We start from the raw sequence: 21,149 nt of genomic DNA on the forward strand, positions 1-21,149 counted from the left end.
GTTTTCTCTATTATGCACAAAGCAGTGTGCTTCTTTTCAACCACAGCCAATGGAACAGGGAATGGGGAAGAGAAAAGGGAACGGGAATGCGATTGGAACAAGAAGGCCACATTCCAAAAATGGGCGGACAGAAAATTAAAAAATAGATAAAATTTAGGGTTTTTATAATAATTCTGCATTAAACAACTTCAAAAGTATTCAAAGACACTCCATAAGCACACTTAAAACGTCACATTGTGTGAATGGTGCAAGATTTATGAAGACCAATTGATGCAGCAAATAAGACTTGAGTATACAATGCACACAAGCAAAAAAAGTTAAAACTCTAATGATTAAAGTTTAAACTGTAAATACTCAAGAGACAGAATTTATAAACGTTTGAAGGCTAAGTAACATATCAAAGCATCATGAAAGGGTGAAGGTCCAAGTGGCAAGGCCAACAGTACATATAAAGATAAAGCCAAGAGTCAAGAGTCAAGAGTCATAACTCAGACTGAATACAGAATTGTGGGACAGCTGACATGGAATGTTCCAGCCCGGTGGAATGCAATTCCTGTACCTGACTGTTAGGAAAAGGATCTCCAGAGTGCAAAGGCCCTGTCTGCCTGTTCCATTTGCTATGTTTTCAACAAGCCAAAAATTGGTGGATCCTAATGCAAGGGTGTAATAAGTTGGAGGCCAACCAGATTGAACTGAGAAAACTATCAAATGCCTTATAGGTGTGCCTTCTCTGTCTGCATATGGGACAACTGGCTGCCATGCAAGTCTTCTTTTGCTTATGCTGCTTATTAATGTTGGCTGTAGGTAGCTACCATTGGCAGAGATTAACACCAAAAGTAGCTGGTTGGTCCAGATGCAACACGTTGCTACTTGCAAGTGTCTTCCTAGATAGTGCTTGGAGACCCTGGAGAATTCTCTTTGGACTACAAAGGAGGCATAGTTGGTCTGGAGAGAGAGGATCCTTTGTTGTGCAGACAGGTTTTGGATGCATCACCTGCAGAGCTAAGGTGCTACCTTCTTTGTAAAACTGTTATGCACTATAGCTGCTATTTTACAGCACGAGGCGACAAATTTCCTAAGACAAACTTCAGACAGCCTAAGATGCAGAACCAAAAGAATCACTATCTTGACAAACCCTTCCAATTCTCAAACTGAAGCAGATGCCCCATAACATAACAAGGACAACAAAGCAAGCGAATTCACCTCCGGCCTTTCATCTGTCCCAAAGCCTTGAATGACACCGTACACAGCCAGGAGCAACCGCTCATATGCAATATCACTTCTTCTTTCAAATGATTCTGCAAGACTATCCTCTTTGACCTCAGATTCCAATTCCACTTCATTTGTTGCAATACCAAGATTCTGTAATCTGGACTGAAGAGCACCTATGCTGTATCTTCTTCCTGCCACGAAATGAAAAACAAATCAGCATTATCACTTCCTGAAATCACTTAGCATGTGATGCACATTGGATGTAGTTACTCTGACTAATATAAGAAACGCTGCTTACTGGACACTGAGCTATCATTTCTTTCATAAGTGACCCCTCTTGCAAAAAAATCTGATGTGGTCCATAGAAGCCCTATTGCAGTTAAACTGATATTAACATCTGTCCTTTGTGCACCATATGCACCAGCAACCTCAATGCACCTGTTTACACATGATTTTAGGATCACAAGCATTCCACATGAGGTTTACTCCTGATTGTTGCAAACCATTATTCTTACGTGTCAATGGCATGTGTAGGTATAGACATAAGTCCATCATTCATAATGACCCCTACACTCTGTTACAAAAAATATGAGATTAGGCATCACTTGAATTAAACAGCTTTGGGATTCTTTACAAACTGAATTTGAAAAGCCAGGGTAATGGATCTGGAACAGGGACAGAAGGAGAGGGGCACCCGGACAAGCCCAGGGGAAAGGGGGTTGGGGAGGGGGGGATGTTGGGGGCAGGGAAGAGAACATGAAGGGTTTTGGGTGGTGGTTATGCACGTCATTTATCTTATTACCTGAAATCCCAAGGGAACAAACTCTTTCTCTGATGTGTTTGCCACTGATCTGCCATTCAAGAAAGTAATTATATCCATGGAAATTGAACTCGAAAACAAGCAGATTCAGACTTTGCAAGTTTTTGAAAATGAAACAAAAGAAGATCAAGAAGCTTTGGACCAATATAAAGCATTGATGAATCTATTAAGAATTGGCAAATTAAGTATTTACCGCAACAACTCTAAAATGTCAGGCCAGCTGTGATACAGTTTCTCACCATGCCTCTGCTCATCCACAGTATTGTTACTAGACAGTGCCCGTACAATTGAAAAGAAGACTATTAAAAAGTTAAGAAGGATAAATAATTAAACAGCATTTCACTTAAAGAAACTTCCCATCCACCTCAAGGACATGCAGTAAGATCTTGAGAGCACCAGCACGAACTTCCGAACTTTGACCAAAACTGTAGAGTGTCCTCAATGGTAGGATGACTTTGCACTCGAATACATCTGCTCTAAAATCTGACTCTGTGTTTTCAGTCATGGGCTGCCTTTCATTTTTGCACAGTTCGTCACTAACAACAGTGTCCTCCACACTTGACAACTGAGAAGTCCGGGTTGCATCAAATGCATCATTTTTAATTTGATCACACGTTAGAACAGCACAGATTGCCCGATCTAAAGCATCAAGTGATACACTGCGGACTTGAGAACTCTCATGCTCTGCAAGCTGCAAGTTGATTATTTGTAATCATGATCAAAGAAACATTAATTTGTTCGACTAATTGTCCTATCAAACTGCTAACACTGAGCAATATGAAGTCGGACTGGTCTGAAAATTACCTCCAATAGATGAGCCACAATCTGATCCCAGAGTAGCTCTGCCCCTGTAAGTGTGCGAGCCCAAAAATGAAGACACAGACAGAAACTAAGTCAAAAAGTTTAGTAGCTTAGAGCAAAATCTTCCAGCATGAACTGATATATGGCTTTCTACACCATACATTTATCACTATTGCAGGGTGATGATTTTTTAAACCAAAAGCAAGAAAGGTGCTGTAGCGTAGTGCATGCATTCTATTGAAGCAAACAACTATCTTATCAAAGCATGCCTTTTCACATAGACACAAGAAAGGTGCTGTAGTCTAGTGCATGCAATCTATTGAAACAAACAACTATCTTATCAAAGCATGCTTTCTCACATCAACCTGGCAAGAAGCACTGTGCTGCACCTCCTGCATGCTATCTTCTCCTCAGGCCACCTTTCATCCTTCCTCTCCCGCCTCCTTCCTTCCTGCGCCCCTTGTGTACCTTGCCAACCACCCAAAGCAGGCAGCCCTCATATCATTCCTCCACAATACCGAGGCAGCCACAAATAGACCAGGAGAGTTGTCAGTGGATTACACCATCCTAGCAGAACCCCAAGCCTCCATGGAGCAGTTGCACAATGAGGAAATCCTCCCTCCACTGCTCCTCACCATACTACCAAAAACTGCAAAGCATGTAATTCAGAGTTTTCTCTTTCATTTTCGTGTTTTTTGTTTTTGGGGGCGGGCGGCGTGGGAAGGTTTCTGGGCGGGGGTGGGGGTGGGGGGGGCGGGGGGCACGGGGTGGGTTTTGGTTGTGTCTGAAGAAATCTATAAGCATCCTCTATCTAGGTGGGTCCAGATGTGCTGCTCTCCTGTCTCTCTAGAGGGTCTCTATGTGGCATTAGTAGATCCAATGTGGTAGCTGAAAGACTTCTTGGAAGAGGCAAAGGTATCGCCCTCTGATCTCACACTAAACCAGTTGTGTGGTGACTGCTCACAAACAACATAAGGTCAGGTTTGATAGCACCTTTCATGATGATGAGATTGTGACAGCAATAGCAGCCATGCCAAACAGCAAGTGCCCTGGAAGAGAAGACACTCGATATTGGTGAGAATGGGATAATGTGCACAAACACTAGATGAGGTGTGACAAGTTGACACAAGTTACTACACATCTGTGCTGCGCTCCAAGAACAGACTCCTTAGGACACAAAAAGGCTAGCAGGACAGTGCTCACAAACAGCCTGGGCAGTATTTTCCTGGAAAGACTCAGAGTATCTGCAACACAACTCAACATGCAAGACAGACAAGGGCAAGATCCAACAAATGATGCTTCCTTATCTTGAAAATTATTAGGCAGATAGGATTTGTTAATATAGGTAAATTAAAAAAAAAAGTGTTTAAGACATCTGGCTCAAACTTTCCCACCTGGACTTAGTCTATTTATATACAATTCAATGTCAATTCCTCAACATTCCCTACAGTATTCTAGATCCTTCTAGTACAATTGAATGCTTTAACCCAGGTCATCTATCCCTGGTCTGCTTACAACAAGTGGTGCAAAAATCAACGTATTTGACTTCTTATTACAGCAACCTGGAGAGAAAAATAGGTAGCTGATGGAAGAAGGGAAATTGGCATGCCGCATGTGGAGATTGGAGAGAGTAACCACTCAGGAGACTTGTCAGGCAGCGGAGATGCTCATTGTGTGACATGTCTAAAAGGCAACACGCATGTAGCTATGCCCAAGCATACAATCATGGCAGCAGAGACTGTCCTACAAGATGTTGGCTTTCATCAGAGACTTGTCATTCATGACCTCTAACATTCCCTTGAGATCGTACGTTTGGCCCTTCTATTTGTTGACTGCAACACCCTAAAACCTACAAACTCACCACTAGAGTGTGACAAAGGGGATCCACAGAAGCAATGGATGCCCTTAAGTTGAAAATCCAGGACAATCTTCAATCTTGGATGTATTCCTGTTTCTTTGAACCCTCCTGTACCACTTAAGGAAAACCTAACTCAGAAACAAACATTTAACGAACATCAATTTTGCCACAAGGTCCTTAACTGGAAACAAATGGCTCATTGTTGACCTTTTGTTCCCACAATTCAGGTCAAGATAAATCCACACAAATCAGGTCAAGATAAATGCACACATGAGCCCTGTGGTGCATGGGGTCCATGCACAACATTGTTCTCAACAAGGCTTTTGGTGGGTGTTCTTGACATACTGTTTGAAAACAGCCAAATTTTAGGATAATCAGTTGGGTAACCTGAAACAAGTTTTGATTTAATGCCAACATTGGATGCTTTGACATACAAGCTCTTGCCATATATATTAAATCCAGAAATTGAGTCCAACATAAGAAGCTAATATCCAAATAAGGTAAATATCTTACTGTGCAGATTATTGACCAATGTTGCCACCATCCGCTCCACAGCAAATACTTTTGGTGTGGACTGTGAAGTGGATCCACTTACTGTATTGGGTGCATTTGTTGCGTTTCCAGAAACAGCCTGACCAAGCCCGCTTGTAACACCCGTTAAAGATTCATTTGACACTTGTCGCAAAGCAGTGAGCAGTGAGCACACTGCTGAGGTGCTCATATAAGCTGAGCTTTCAAATAACTGATGCAGCACATACAAAAGGCACAGTCACAGTTACAAAATTGAGATTTAAGAATAGTTTATACCTCATGCACATTACTAATCACAGTATTGCCTTACCTGTGAATCTAGTGTTGACAGGATATTGAAATCACTAGATTGACTACCACTGTCACGAGAAAACCGGGGAACAACTGCCGAAACCTCCTAAAAGTGAAATATGATTTCTTGAAATGAATTCATTAAGGACACATCAGACATTCATTCACTCGTAATAATGCTCTGCCTTGCAGCTAAGGAGGTAAATAGTGCTTGCTATGAAAATATCCCTAGCATTACACTGAACCTGATACAGAAAACAGCTTCCCTAAATATTTGGCATGTTGATATTTTTGAACTCTAATGACACATACATTTCAAATAATTGGCACATCCACAAGTCTGAAGAACTTTAAATTGACCAAAAGCTCTGCAATGCACACCATTGCCTCCCTAACACTGCCTTCCTAGACAAAGCACTTCAAACCTCCTCCTAGACTAGTGGCAAAACACAGTCAAACATATACGTTAGGCTCACAATATCGCTGATTGGAAATCAAGATGTCAGAAAAAATCAAGTTCTTTCTTGTGCTTCAAGTTACAATGCAAATGATTCCAATGTCCTTTATTTGCTAGTTTGGGCTTCCAAGCTATACTAACTGTCACTTAGGATGGTTCAGACAGTTAGTAAACCTAGCGCAATAAGGGATAGACTTACTCAGGACACCTATGCTTCATTATCTCTCTTTCGCCTACACAATTACTCCACACTTGGGCCAACACTGATAAAAGTGCTCGCATTGCTCTCCACCACCCACCCTTGAAGTCATTACCATTCAGCTCAATGGGCTGTAATCCCGAGGTATTGCCTTCGCACATGCTCTCCCTTTCCCTTGCAGTTCGTACACTAGCAGCCAACCATTATCGCATTGAATGCAACCTTCAGCATCAGGTCATGGAAGTCAACAAATCAAGCATGAGATCAGCTCCTTTCTTTATCAAGTGCGTAATGAGGCATGAGTTGCTTGCCTTTATAAGCTACTCAAAAACCTTTGCATAGATAAACGAGGTAACATGGATTCATATTTGACAAGCATTCAAGTGCGTAATAACGCATGAGTTGCTAAAACATTGATGAAGTTGTTCATGACAATCAACTTGTATCTGCTACCCTAAATATGTCCCTAGAACTTATCAAGGCTTTGCTATCACTTTGAGGTTAGTGATTGTAGCAAACTAACTAAACTAATAACTATGCAAAATGGCCCCACAATAGGTAAAAAACATCGGAACACAAGAAGAGACGAGCTGACTCTCTCTCTCTCTCTCTCTCTCTCTCTCTCTCTCTCTCTCAAATATCACATAGAAAGGATAACCAGAGTGGAGTGAACAATATCCAACCAAGGAGAAGCAATGTCAATAACACGGGAGATCTTGCGAGCATGCACCACATCCCCAATTGCAAGATCCCCAATAAGCAACCTCCATACGAAAACTTTACCCTAATAAGGAATCTTAGACTTCTAGAGTTGAAGAAATCTTTCTTGCCACTTCTCTTTGTTGTCCCAAATATGCCATATTTTATTGGCCGTTCCAGTGACCCATCTCTTGACCTCTACCATTTGATGATAGATTTGATTAGCTGACTTCTTCTTGAAATCATGAAGCAACACAAACATCTAGTCCTGCCAAGGAGATGAGGGCTGTAAAGTAGGCAATGGAGAGTACCTTAGAAGTTGCTCTTGCAAGGATGACCAAATGTCATGATAGCCACGAGGCACCTGAAAGTACCGACAAATGTGCCAGAAAGAATAAAGAAGAGGCTGCCTAGGAATGACACTATCATGGATAGTCTGCAACCCCAAGCAAGCTATCCAATTAAACTTATCTCGCTGCAAGTATTTATGAGGCCAGTCCAACAACCTGGAGATAGCCAACACTTCTCCTTGTAGTGAATTCTCCTCTTTATGAAGATCAGGAGGGCGCCGAACTACAAAACACAAAATCTCTTGCCAGGATGCAAATGAGAAAGAAGAAAAGATTGGGAGACCTTACTAGGCCTCATGGAATTCAGCACATGCCACCAAGAAACTTGAATAACTGTGCGACCATGCGAGATACCAATATTTTAAGTGAAAAATTTTGCAATATCTGTCAAAGGATGACTTTGTACACATCAAGCCTGTAAAAGTGCCAATGTCAAAGCAACCATATGGAAATTAACATCCTATAAAGCTGCTTCCCCCATCCTTTTAGGAGTAGTCACATGTTGCCAAGAAATCTACATCTGGCCCAAAGGATTTCCTTTCTTTTTCCACAATATGAAGTGGATAGGCTGAACCATTTCCAAAAGAGACTTCGTAGTCCAAGTAAGGGCAGAAAAAACGAGACCATACCGATCATGATGCATTCAGCAACTTTAAGTCTCACATGAAGAGGCCAGCCTTGAGATTTCCAGTACATAAATCGATCATGTATACGGGATGACATCTAGACAAAAAAGGCCTGAGGAGCTACATTCGCAACAATAGGATAACCCAAGTGTCTGGTAACATCTCCTTTAGAAATCACACCTCCTTGTCAATCCAAAGCTTGCAAATCACTCTTTGTACAAGAAATCAATGTAGATTTTTTAGGATTAATATGAAGCTCCGAAGCTAAAGCAAAGAGATTTCATGTAACCATTGCTTGATTCACATTAGTCCGATCAGCCTTGAGAAACATAAAGGAATCATTAGCTAAAGATTGACCCAAAACTTGGGCACCACTAGGAATAGACAAACCAACAAACTCTCCTTGATGAGTCAACTTATCAAACAAAGAGAGCATTCGGTAAGTGACTAAGCCAAATAGCAAAGGACTAAGAAAGCATCCTTGCCAAAGAGAATAAGACAAGGCAATTTCATCAGTGATCCCCCCATTAAGTACAATATATGCCACAGCACCTTGACTAATGGTATCAACAAGAGAAGTCATGGGAGGACCAAAGCCCATGGTAGACATGAGCTGTTGCAAGAAAGGCAAGCTAACATGATCAAATGCCTTTTCACCCTCAATGGGTTGATTTGATGGAGGCTGATATCTCAGAGGCTAAAGTGGAGGATATGCTATCCCATTTACCACGTAGGAAAAGCCTTGGCTAGGATGGGCTTCCTAATGAACTGTTTTCAGCCATAATGAGCAGCTTAAGGACCCATTAACTCGCCTATGGCAGGAAGTTTGGAATTCTCGTTTGATGCCTTTAGATTGGAAGATTGCAGTGATTTGGTTGTTTCCCAAGGTTCCTTCTCCAACTTCCTTGAAACAATAGAGATCCATTTCTGCTATGGGTTCTTTGTATAAAATCTTCTCTAAAATCATTGCCAATGGATTGCAAAAAGTATTCCTATACTTGGTTCATCCATGTCAATATGGTTTCATTAAGGGACAGAGTATCATAACTTGATTACTAACCAAGTTGCAAATGTATCGACGAACAAAGAGGACAATATTTGAAAGAATCTCCTGTGGACCCAACAAAGATTTATAATAGTTGATGCACATTTGAATGATGGAGACAGGTTCAATAACCATATCACCTTGCTCATTCAAAAAACACACAAGATTTCCCAAGCATATTTTTGGCCTAAACGAGCAAAGAACTGATGGGATTGACAGTTATTATCATACAAAGCTTCCGCTTGGGCTAGCAATTTGTATTTATCATATTCCTCCTCTTGAAGAGATTGAACACTATATTTCAACCATTCAATGCATGTAGCCAAAGTCATCAATAGTATCCTCTGACTAATACAGAGACAACGAGTGAGCCAACAAAGTTTGTGAATACTGTAATTCAGCTTTTAAAAAAAAAAGCATATTGAATACCATACTGTCGAGACAATGCACTTGCATTATCCCTAAAAACAGCCCATGCTTGCATATCCCTAGATAGAACCCTCAAGCTAAAATAAGCAATCAATTGTCGAATACACTCCAAAAACTTAACGGCATGAACTGGCCTATGAGTCGATTCCAAAACCAAGGGATAGTGATCTAACAAGACATGCTGTCGCTCCATCCACATATCAATCACTGTTGGAAGAAAAAAATCGCTCTGACAAATGTATTGCTATCAAGTCTGGCCCAAGTATCTGGGTGCTGAAGAGAGAAATAAGTATATCCAGAAATAAGTATCTGGGTGCTGAAGTATCTTGTTTCCAAGACACATCTGTCAGTGCATCCCAAGCCTGATGCTCAGCACCATCCATGACCGAGTGAGGTGAAGTCACCTAATCTGCAAATATGCATGCATTAAAATTACCCATAACAAAACCTTGACAAGCCATGGAAAGGCAATGCAAGTCATTCCAAAGCTGCCGAGCAGTACAAGGAGCATACACACCTAGTAGCCATAAAACCTCACCCTCATATGATTTCCAGCATCAGAAATTTGCCACAAGCATCGTGAGAAACCGAGGATGGTTGTAAGGAAGATCGAACAGTCAACATAACTTCAGATTTATGTGGAACCTATCCTCTAAAACACATTGTATAATCCTCATATACATAAGAAAGACATGCCAAAGCATGTCGTTTGCGCTGTACGACACAAAAAACATCCCAATTACAAGCAAAAACAATTCTCCAGAACTGATACTGCTATCTCATCACACGTGGTACAAAAGATGAAGAGCCTCAATAAGTAGCCTCCACATAAACACTTTTCCCTGATATGGAACCTTAGATTTCCAGAGCTGGATGAATCTATCCTGCGATTTCCCTCTCTTGAATATGCCATACTTTATTAGCCTTATCCGTGACCCATCTCTTGGCCTCCACCATCTGATGATATATTTGGTTAGCTGACCTTTTCTCTAAATCATCAGGAATCACAAACATCCAATCACGCCAGGAGACAAAAGCTATAATGTAGGCAAAGAATAGTAGCTCCCAAGTCTGTCCTATATGGCCGTCCAAATATTATGATATCCTCTAGGCACTTGGAAGTGCTGACAAATACGCCGAAAGGAATAACGACGGGCCTGTCCAGGAATGACACCATCCAGGACTGCCTGTAACCCCAAACGAGCCATTTGGTTAAACTTGTCATGCTGTAGATCTTTATCAAGGCAATCCAACAATCTGGAGGAACCCGACGATACTTCACCTAGCAGGGAATTCTCCTCCTTTCGAAAATCCAAAGAGCGCCAAACTGTATAATGTAATATCGCTTGCCAAGAGGTGATCATATGGGAAAGGAGAAAGGACTGGGAGACCTTAATAGTTCTTGTGGAGTTAAGCACATGCCACCAAGAAGCATGAATAACCGTACTACCATGAGAAATGCCAGTCCTTTCTATAAAATTTTTTGCTATATTTGTCCAGGGATGACTCTTTACACAAAGTGCCTACAGAAGAGCTAACCTCAAAGCAACCATATGAAAATTAACATCCAAAAGAGCTGCTTCCCCCATCCTTTTAGGAGTAGTCACATGCTGCCATGAAATCCACACTTGGCCCTGACGATTTCCTTTCTTTTTCCATAGCATGAATTGGATAGGCTAAACCAATTCCAATAGGGATTTCTTGATCCTAGGAAGCAATGGCAAGAAAAATGAAATCATGTTGATTATAATGCATTGAGCAACTTTAAGTCTAACATGGAGAGGCCAGCCTTGAGACTTTCAGTACATAAACCATTCATGAATACGGGATGCCATCCAATCCAACAAGGCCCAAGGCGCAACCTCCACACCGATAGGATAATCTAAATGTCTCGTTATATTTCCCTTAGGAATCACAATACCATTCCAGCCCAAATCTTGAAATCAATTTCCGTACAAGAGACGAGTATGGATTTCTGGGCATTAATATGAAGTCTGATGCCATAGCAAAAAGTTTCCACACAACCATTGCCCCATTAACATTGGAGCGATCAGCCTTAAGAAACATAAAGGAATCATCTACCAAAGATTACCCACAAGTTGGGCCCTACAGGGAAGAGACAAACCAACAACCTCACCTTGATTGGCCAACTAATCCAACAAAGAAAGCATCAGGTGAGTTACTAATGCAAACAACAAAGGGCTAAGAGGGCAGCCTTGCCGAAGAGACTGAGACAAGGCAATTTCATCAATGATCCCTCCATTAAGTGCAATACGAACCACTGCCCCCAGACCAATAGTATCCACAAGAGAAACTGTACATGTATCAAAACTCATGGTGGACATTAGCTGTCTAAAAAAAGACCAGCTTACATGATCAAATGCCTTTTCAATATCAAGCTGAAGCATGACCACTTGCTGGCCTGAAGTTTTTGCAAAGTCAGTTGAACATTTAGAATGTTGTGCGTTATATTCCGACCCTTAATGAAACCATATTGATGTGGATGAACCAAATGCGGAAATACTTTTTGCAATCTGTTGGCAATGATTTTTGAGAAGATTTTGTATAAAGAGTCCATAACAGAAATGGGTCTCCATTGTTTCAAAGAGGTAGGAGAGGGAACCTTAGGCAATAATTGAATGACTGCAATCTTCCAGTCTGAAGGCATGACACCGAAATTCTAAACCTGCTGACACAGGCGAGTCAATGGATCCTTAAGCTGCTCAACATTGGCTGAAAACAACTCATTAGGAAGCCCATCCCAACCAGGGCTTTTCCTTTTAGGCAAATCGGATAGCACCTCTTTCACTTCATTCTCCGAAATATCAACCTCCATTAAGGCTACCCATTCTGGCTGAACTTGATTACTAACCAGATCACAAATGTATCTGCAAGTTGAGTGTACAACATCCGAAAGAATCTCTTGAGGGCCCAACAAAGATTTATAAAAATCTACACACACCGAATGATGGATGCAAGATCTATCACCGCATCACCTTGCTCATTCTTTAAATGCACAATATTTTTCGGGGCGTATTTCTGATGTAATCGGGTGAAGAATTGATGAGAATGATAAGTATTGTAGTGCAAAGCTACCACCTCTGGACAACAATTTATATTTAGCATATTACTCTTCCTGTACAGACTGAACTCGGTCTTTCAACCATTCAATGCTGTGTGTGTGTGTGCCCTGCACACAGGGAGCCGAGCAAAGTTGTGTAGGCTTGTGGACTTGATGTTGGCTACACGAGAAGGCAAGGGCAAGGGACTGAGTTCAATTCGCAGAGTGCAGAGAGGATCACAAAAGGTCACCATTGCTTCTCTCTCACACACAGTCCTCCCCAATCCCTCTGATGCCAAGAGGCATATTCCATAACGGATTCCATGAGACCACGGTGGATTCCGTAACGTTTTTATTCCACGGTGGATTTCGTGAAGTTTTACAGTAGATTCCGTAAAACTATATTTATTGTTGGGGCTCGTACACAAGGTGGATTCCTTGTGCGAGAAGTTGACGAGGACACCTGTCCTTTTCGGGCATCAGATTAATTTAATGTGCACGTGGGTGATTCCGCAAAATATATATTTAAATTAATGGACGTTTATGAGTTTAGAGTGCACTCGTATTAAATCAAGGTCACGACAGAGTTCCAACCTATTTATTTATTTTGTAGCTGAAGACTGCTAGGTATTCACTTTTGTCGGTTTAATTTTATTATTTTCTAACAATTGTGAATGCTTCATTTGATGTTTAGAGCACGCAACGGTGGCGTTGGGAAGCACTGGGGAATAGCGAGTATTCAGATTATCTAGAAGAAATTATCATTTTTTATGGGCGCATGCCTTATCATTAAAGGCGTGGCGCTAATATTTATTTAAGCGTGCTGGCAGTCTCGTGATGAACTGTCAATATCAGCGTGTTCTTGGCGGTGAAAAACCCCTGCTATGTTGTCAGATCATGAAGGACCACTTTTGGAAATCGGAGGATCACCTCTGAAGATCCTTTGTAAGTCTCTTTGGTTGACAGAGAAGCAGAGAAGAAGAAGATTAGGCTTGGAGTTAAAAAGCTTAATAAGCTTTATAAAAAGCTTAAGCCCCCAAATTTCATCGTCAGCGGCAACAGGGTGTACTCGTCGGCGCCGAATCTGACGTCAAGCTACCGCCGTCGTGATTCGTTTTTCTTAAAATAATTAAGCTTTTAATAAAGCTTAAGCTTATTAAGTTTCCTAAAGCTTAAAAGTTTCAATTTAAATCTCTTTCCCATAGTGAGAGTTCACACACAACCAATCCCAAACCCGCTTTGCATCTTCAACAAGCCGCTGTTCACACCTGCGCTATGATAGAGTTGATTTTCAGCAAGTAAATTATCATACGCAGACTATATAGAAGACGTATACGCTTGAAAAAAGACCGTCAACAATTACTGTATCCGCAAAAAAAGCAAAATCGTTAAAAAACCAATTTAAAAAAAAGGAAGCCTTGTAAACCTAAACTTGAGCTACGCTCATCCTTTAACGAGATTTCGAGTGTGTGATGTTGTTTGAGATTTTGCAGGATGTTCGATCAAACCATGGAAGATTTTATGGCCGAAGATGATTTGCTAGAACCAACCATGGAGCAAAAATTTGACCTAACTATGATGCAACTTCAAGAGAAGCGAAGAGCACGCTAAACTTTGCAAGCACAATTGGCTACTCTTTAACGAACCAATGTCGATCAAGATGAACCGTAACCTGACGATGTTATATGACGTACGATTGATGCAACACTCGAAGCACAATCTCTCAGGAAAGAAGCCAAGATAGGTAAAAGAAATTTCAAATTTCGTAATTTTAATGGACTACGTGACGGCAAAACTGTTCTTGCTTTTATCAATCAGTTTGATAATTATTTCCATGAAGAGTAGTATGCTGAAAAAGATAAACTCAAATGTGTCACTAACCATCTAGTGGATAGAGCATCATTATAGTGGACTTTTGTCCGCAAGAGTAATGATTGTCCTACTACTTGGAAGACCTTTCAAAAGAAATTTTTGCAGAATTTTCTTCCACCCCAATTCCATGAAAAAGCAATCAAACAGTGGGATCTTTTGCAACCAAGAGATTGTGAACCTATTCCGCAATATAATGAGGGTTTTTTGAGTGCCTTACTACAACTTCGAATACTTGAAGATGTTTCTGAGGCGATCCACAAGCGCAAGTATATATCTAATTTACTTGGTCACTTCTATACGGAAGTGAACATGTTTAAGCCAAAGACTTTAGAGGATGCGATTTCTCTAGCCCATGATGCTAAAGACAAAATTCATGGACGAGAAAAGCGACCACAACAATTTCCAACTAATGGTAACTTTGGTACAAAGCAATTCAATTCAAACTTTCGAAGATTCAATCAAAATCGCTTTGTTCCTTCTTCTTTCCGTAAATCCTGGACTTGACCCCTCCTTTACCGTCAAACACAAATTTAAATCCTAAGCCATCTCTTCAGCCAAATCCCAACATATCTAAACTTTCAGTCATTATTCATAATGTTTTTAAATCAAAGTCTGTAGTTTGCTACAAGTGTCATTAACCTGGACACTTAGCAATGAACTGTCAATTCAAGAAGCCAGTTGTTCAAATCAATTATTTCGGAGCGACTGAAAAGGAAGACCATAAAGATATGCCAGATTTCACAGAAGATGATGATGATATCGATGATGCTTCAGATATTTTACTAGGTATGACAAATCCTCATTCATTATTAACGATAAAATGTCTTGTGTATGGTAAAGAAAAGATTGTTTTGAATGATGATGGGAGTACGCATGATTTTATTTCTGCAAAGTTGCTAAAAGAATTGAATTTATTTACCGTTCCAACTTATTATCGCATAAAGGATGCATTTTTAGGCACTAGATACAATGGTGCCCAAGAAATTCATGATTTAGAAATTAAAAGTGGTGATTATGTTGAGCGCAGAAATTTTTTTGGTTGTGCCTTTACAAGCTAGTGACATCATTTTAGTAATGCCTTGGCGTCACAAATATAATCCGGACATAGATTATTTCACACATTCCATGAAAATTCGTTCTAACGGAAAACAAATTATATTACATGAAACGCACACCTTAGATAATTTTCCATTGCTTAGTCACATACAGACTAAATATGCATTGCGAAAAGGTAGCAAATCATACTTAGTATGAATGAATGAAATTGAAGCTAAGGAAAATCAGATTTATTCTAGGCACGCACAATTCCTTTTACAATTTAAAGATTCTTTTGCTGCCGATTTAGCCCTTGGTTTACTACCTACACGTTCTGAAGATCATAAAATAGACTTAATCCCAGGTTCTCAACCACCATGCAAAGCACCTTATAGACGTAATCGAATTAAACAGAAAGAAATCCAAGCACAAGTTGAAGAACATTTAACCCGAGGACTCATTAGGCCCAATAGTTCTCATTTTGGTACACCTATCCTATTAGTCAAAAAGAAAAATAATACTTATAGGATGTGCATTGACTATCGTACACTAAACAAGATTACTGTTAAGAATAGATATCTGATCCCTAGGGTAGACAACCTCATGGAAAAAATTTAAGGAGCCACTATTTTTAGTAAGATAGATCTCAAATCCGGATATTATCAAGTACGATTGGATACACTTGACATTTTGAAAACTGCATTTAGAACTCAGTTTCGTCATTATGAATTCCTTGTTATGTCTTTTGGTTTGACTAATGCACCAGCTACATTCAATCATATAATAAACCGAATATTTTTGAAGTATAAGCATTGTGTAATTGTTTTCTTTGATGACATATCGATTTTCAGTAAGAATAAGAATAAGTATTATGAACATCTATCTTTGGTTTTTCAATTGTTAAAAGTGAATCAATTGTATGCTAACCTTGAAAAGAGTGAATTTTTCCAAATCCAAATTGAATACTTAGAACATATTATTTCTTTTGATGATATTTGTGTAGATCCTAAAAAGATAGAAGCAATTTTGAATTGGCTAATCTCTAAAAATGTGCATGAGTTACGTTTTTTCTTAGGTCTTGCCAACTTTTACAAAAAAAATTTGAGAAATTTTTCATTGCTTGAATTGCCTTTGACAAAATTATTAAAGAAAGATGTTGTATATCATTGGTTTGATAACCAACAAAAGTCATTTGATTTACTGAAACACGCTTTAACACATGTACCTGTTTTGCAATTACTTGATTTTAATTGCCATTTTTTCTAGTAGTCACTGATGCTAGCGGATTAGGAATAGGAGCTATCCTTATGCAAGATTCACATCTCATAGACTATTCTAGTTGCAAACTTAAACCCTCTGAATTGAAGTATTCCACATATGATAACGAATTGTTACTTGTAGTACAAGCCTTACGTCAATGGAAACACTATCTAATGGGATCTGAATTCCTGATTAAAATTCACCAACAAAGTATCAAATATCTCCTTAGTCACCCACAAATTTCTGACCGACATATTAAATAGACTGCTTTCATTCAAAGTTTCCATCCATTTATTCAATATCAACCTGGAAAAGAAAATGTTGTTGCCGATGCATTGAGTAGAACACCAAATATCCATAATATTTCCGTTATATCTTTTGATTTCCTTATTCTTATGAAGGATACTTATGACCATGATTCCAATTTCCAAGCTGATTTTGGAATAAATTACTTCCTAATAACTGGATTTCAATTGATTCTTTACCTTATTCTAATAGATTTATGTTTTATGAGAAAAGATTGTGTCACTGTTTCATTTAGATCATTGTGTGTCACTGTCTCATCCAACGTATGCTTGATGCGTTTGCCCGTAGGTTGGAAGTCAGGACCAGGGGGCATCTTCTCGGTGCAAGGAACCATATCTTCGGGTTCCTCTGTATCGGAATCCAGACCAAGAGCTGCCACCGTTTGGTCTATAAAAGCCATATCCAAACCAGCCATACTGTATTACTACGTGTACTGGTCAGCGGTCGAACTAGGAGCTCACGGGGAGCAGAAACGGCGCCGGCCTTGCTCTCTCTCTCTCTCTCTCTCTCAATCTCTCTCTCTCTCTCTCTCTCTCTCTCTCTCTCTCTCTCTCTCTCTCTTTGTACAGATCAGTGAGCACGCTGTCCGAGACGCTGCCTCTCTGACGACGGTCAGGTTTAGGGTTTTACAGGAGCTAGGTGCCTCTGCAGGAAAGGAGAAGCACACGCAGGTTGTCAGGTTTAGGGTTTACAGGAGCTGGGTGCCTCTGCAGGAAAGAACAAGCACACGCAGACGGAGCCTCGAACAGGAACACAGGCGAAGGAGACGGGGCGGCTGCCGACGTGGCAGCGCAACAAGCAGCAGACAGGGCGGGACAGAACAGGGCGACGCTCAGGGCCGAGACATAAGAGACGCGGGGCCACATGACTGAAGGGCGATGGCAGGGACCCCCGCGCCTAGGACAGACAATTGACGAGCGATGCTGACGCCGTCTGCACGCCTGTGGAAACAGCCGACTCTCTCTCTCTCTCTATTCCTTGCTCTCTCTCTCTAGCCTACTCTTCTTTGTATGATCCTTCATGTATGATATATCCACTCCCATCTATGTACCGTACCGTACATATTCATATAATTTAGTATCATATCGTATTCATCTCTCTCTCTCCCTCTCTCTCTCTCTTTTTTTTTTTTTCGTAAAAGGTAATTGTATTAATTACGAAAAAAATACAAGATTACTGGATTACAAGATACATGATGACACAAAGCCATCATGTGAAGCGGCTTTCTCTATCTCTCTCTTTTTTATCTGATTACAAGATACACGAGGGCCCTAGGCCAACGTGTGGGGAAGCCCCGTAGTGATGCACTAAAAAGATTACACCAATCATGGCAACGACCCAGAGGCAATTGCCATATGCCACGGATGCAAATCCTCCCAAGGGAGCAAGTCGGAGTGTCGGATGATATCTAGCTGCCAATGCAAGAGGCCTTTAAGCCTGGCAATATGTCGGGGAACATTAGAGGCCGAATCAAAGAGAAAAGCATTGCGCATGGTCCAAATGTGCCAGCACCCCCAATATCTGAAAAAGTGAAATAAGAGCTTCTCATGCAACTGTGGCGGTGCGGGATACTTCGGGCGCACAAAAACCCAGTCGAAAGGAGTTAGCGAGGACCCCACCACCGCGCGCCAAATGTGCGACAAGAGCGACCAGATATTCTTGGCGAGCGGGCAAGAGAGAAAACGATGTCGGGCCGATTCCGGCAATGTGATACAGAAGAAACAATTGCCATTCGAGATGCGACGCTTGGCAAGGGCCGAGGCCAGAGGAAGACCACCAATCATGACCCGCCAAAGAAAAACCTTGCATTTGAAAGGTGTCTTATTGAGCCAGCCTTTCATCACCGTTTTCTGCCACCATGACTGCGATTTCCGCAGTCCCCAAACAGTATTAGCTTTCTCTCCCAGCCATTGGTGATCTTGAACAAGAAGATGATACACCTGATTAGTAGAGGCCTTTTCCAGACTGAGGCGGCCTGCAAGGTCCCAGTCCTGCCAAGGGCGATCCACAGTCAAGGCAGGAAAGGGTTGCCGACCCTGAAGTTCTGACGAAAGCTGCTCCCATAAATCACGGTATCCACGCGGGATCTTGAAGAGTCGCCGAGCAGTCCGAAATGATACGAGGACATTGCGAGTGGCAAGGGTAGCATCCGCAACCGACGTCATACCTAAACGGGCCATGCGATTGAATCTTGGTCTGAGTTGATGTTTATCTTCCCAGGAAAGGAGTCTCGATACCGCCAACAATTCCTGCTGAAAGGAGTTAGTCTGCAAGCGGTCCCCTACTGGGTGCCAACGGGCCTTTTGGAGCACCACTTTCCAAGAGCCGACCAAGTGCAGTAACAAAGAGGAAGAGGGACTGGAAATACGAGAGTCAGCATTAAGGACATGCCACCAGGAGGCCCGAAGCCGTGTGTTGCCATGGCGGAGCCCGCCGTCCTCAAGAAAATAACGGGCTATGATGGTCCATGGGTGATGGTCCACACACATGGCACGAAAAAGAGACCAACGGAGAGCTAACATGTGAGTGTGTGCATCCAAAATAGCTCCTCCACCCATGCGCTTAGGGGTACATGCGTGTGACCACGAAATCCAGGAAATGCCGGGCTGCAGTGAATCCTTCTTCCACAGCATGAAACGGATGGGATGAGTGAGGGCCTTCAAAGTGGTAGGCGTCCATGGCAACAAAGGCAGGAAATACGTTAGCATTGGAAGCATGATTGTCTGGGCCACTTTGAGGCGGACATGGAATGGCCACGCTTGCGACTTCCAATACATAAACTTCGCCGCCAGCTTTTGTGAAATCCACTCCAGCAGGTCTTTCGGCCGTACATCCACCCCCAATGGGTATCCAAGATGCCTGACAATGGATCCACGGGAAACCACCTGGCCTTGCCAGCCTAAGGACTGTAAATCAGGCTCCGTGCAACTGAGAATGGCTGACTTGAGGGCATTGATGCGAAGCCCAGAGGCCTGACCAAAGAGTGTCCAAACATCTAATGCCCTGCGAATGTTGTCCCTGTCCGCCTGCAAAATCATAAAGGTGTCATCAGCCAAAGATTGGCTAACGAAGTGCTGACCCAACGGAAGAGACAGGCTGGCCAGCTGAGCAGAGGCTGCCATGGAGGATAACATTGAAAGGACCGGATGAGTCGCCAGGGCAAAGAAGAGAGGGCTCAAAGGACAGCCCTGTCTGACCGAGCGTGCAAGGACAAATGGCTCTGTAACTCCACCATTAAGCATAACTCTGGACGAAGCCTCAGCACTAATGGTGTAGATCAATCGGGACATTCGGGTACCAAAGCCCATAGCCGACATGAGGTCTGCAATGAAAGACCAGTCCACATAATCAAACGCCTTTTCCAAGTCCAATTGGATCAATACCACTTCCTGGCCGGAGTGCCGCGCATAGTCAATAGCCATTTGCACATTTAAGATATTATGCAGAATGTTGCGGCCCTTAATGAAACCATATTGGAGAGGATGCACAATAGCTGGAAGGTGCTTGTGAAGCCGATTTGCCAGCACTTTGGAGTAGATTTTATACATGGAGCCCATCAAAGAGATTGGTCTCCAGTGTTGCAACTTTGACGGCGAAGGGACCTTTGGAATGAGTTTGATAAGAGCTTGCTTCCATGAGGAGGGCATGACTCCCGTTTCCCACACCTGCTGAAACATGGCCACCAATGGCTTCACCAACTGCGTGGCCGAGATCTGAAAGAATTCATTAGTGAGACCATCCCAGCCAGGACTTTTATCATTCGACAGGTGCAACAAAACATCCATGACCTCTTCCTCGCAAATATCCGTCTCCAAAGCGGCTTGCATATCAGCTGGAACCTGCTGGCGGATGCATATCAGCTGGAACCTGCTGGCGGACCAGACGATAGAAGACCGAGCGGGCATGCGTAACCTGGCTAGAAGGCGAGGAAGAGGAACCAAGAAGGTCCATAAAATAGTTTCTGCACATAGTGACAATGGTCTGCGGATCCGTGACCATGCGACCTTCCGAATCCTGGAGCCTGATCATATTTTCGCGAGCCGGAGACGCATGCAAGGCGCGGAAGAACTTATGAGACTGGCAGGCGCTGTCTTGCATTGTGTCCGTCAAGTTGTGCAGCTTGGCCTGTTGATAAGATTTCAACTGAAACACTTGACTAAGATGGGCCAACCGCCTCTCCAGAGACAGCAGAAAATCATCATCAGGGGAATCCAGGAGCAAGGAACGGACCAAAGCCAGTAAGTCTTCTGCTGCATGTCGACGTCGGCGGCAAAGCGAGGCATGATGAATCCCATAC

The 21,149-nt window shown here is 42.0% G+C and overlaps 1 protein-coding gene across 5 annotated transcripts in view; it reads right to left on the reverse strand.

The window, feature by feature from the left end:
• LOC148032054 (ARM repeat superfamily protein) overlaps positions 1-21,149 on the reverse strand; it is a 176,847-nt gene that overhangs the window by 40,063 nt on the left and 115,635 nt on the right. For 4 of the 5 annotated variants that reach the window (XM_087682675.1, XM_087682672.1, XM_087682674.1 and 1 more), the window contains 9 exons: positions 5,533-5,619; positions 5,205-5,433; positions 2,837-2,880; positions 2,397-2,723; positions 2,226-2,278; positions 2,015-2,063; positions 1,728-1,786; positions 1,511-1,650; positions 1,204-1,403 (listed from right to left, as the gene is read on the reverse strand). In XM_087682675.1, coding sequence (XP_087538801.1) covers positions 1,204-1,403; positions 1,511-1,650; positions 1,728-1,786; positions 2,015-2,063; positions 2,226-2,278; positions 2,397-2,723; positions 2,837-2,880; positions 5,205-5,433; positions 5,533-5,619 — 1,188 coding nt within the window. The remainder of the gene's footprint in view (positions 1-1,203; positions 1,404-1,510; positions 1,651-1,727; positions 1,787-2,014; positions 2,064-2,225; positions 2,279-2,396; positions 2,724-2,836; positions 2,881-5,204; positions 5,434-5,532; positions 5,620-21,149) is intronic. The other variant, XM_087682673.1, reaches the window with a different exon arrangement.

The sequence above is a fragment of the Lygodium microphyllum genome, chromosome 8 (genome assembly GCF_053477565.2).
Source record: "Lygodium microphyllum isolate KBCC chromosome 8, Lygodium_microphyllum_v1.1.10, whole genome shotgun sequence".
Taxonomy (NCBI): domain Eukaryota; kingdom Viridiplantae; phylum Streptophyta; class Polypodiopsida; order Schizaeales; family Lygodiaceae; genus Lygodium; species Lygodium microphyllum.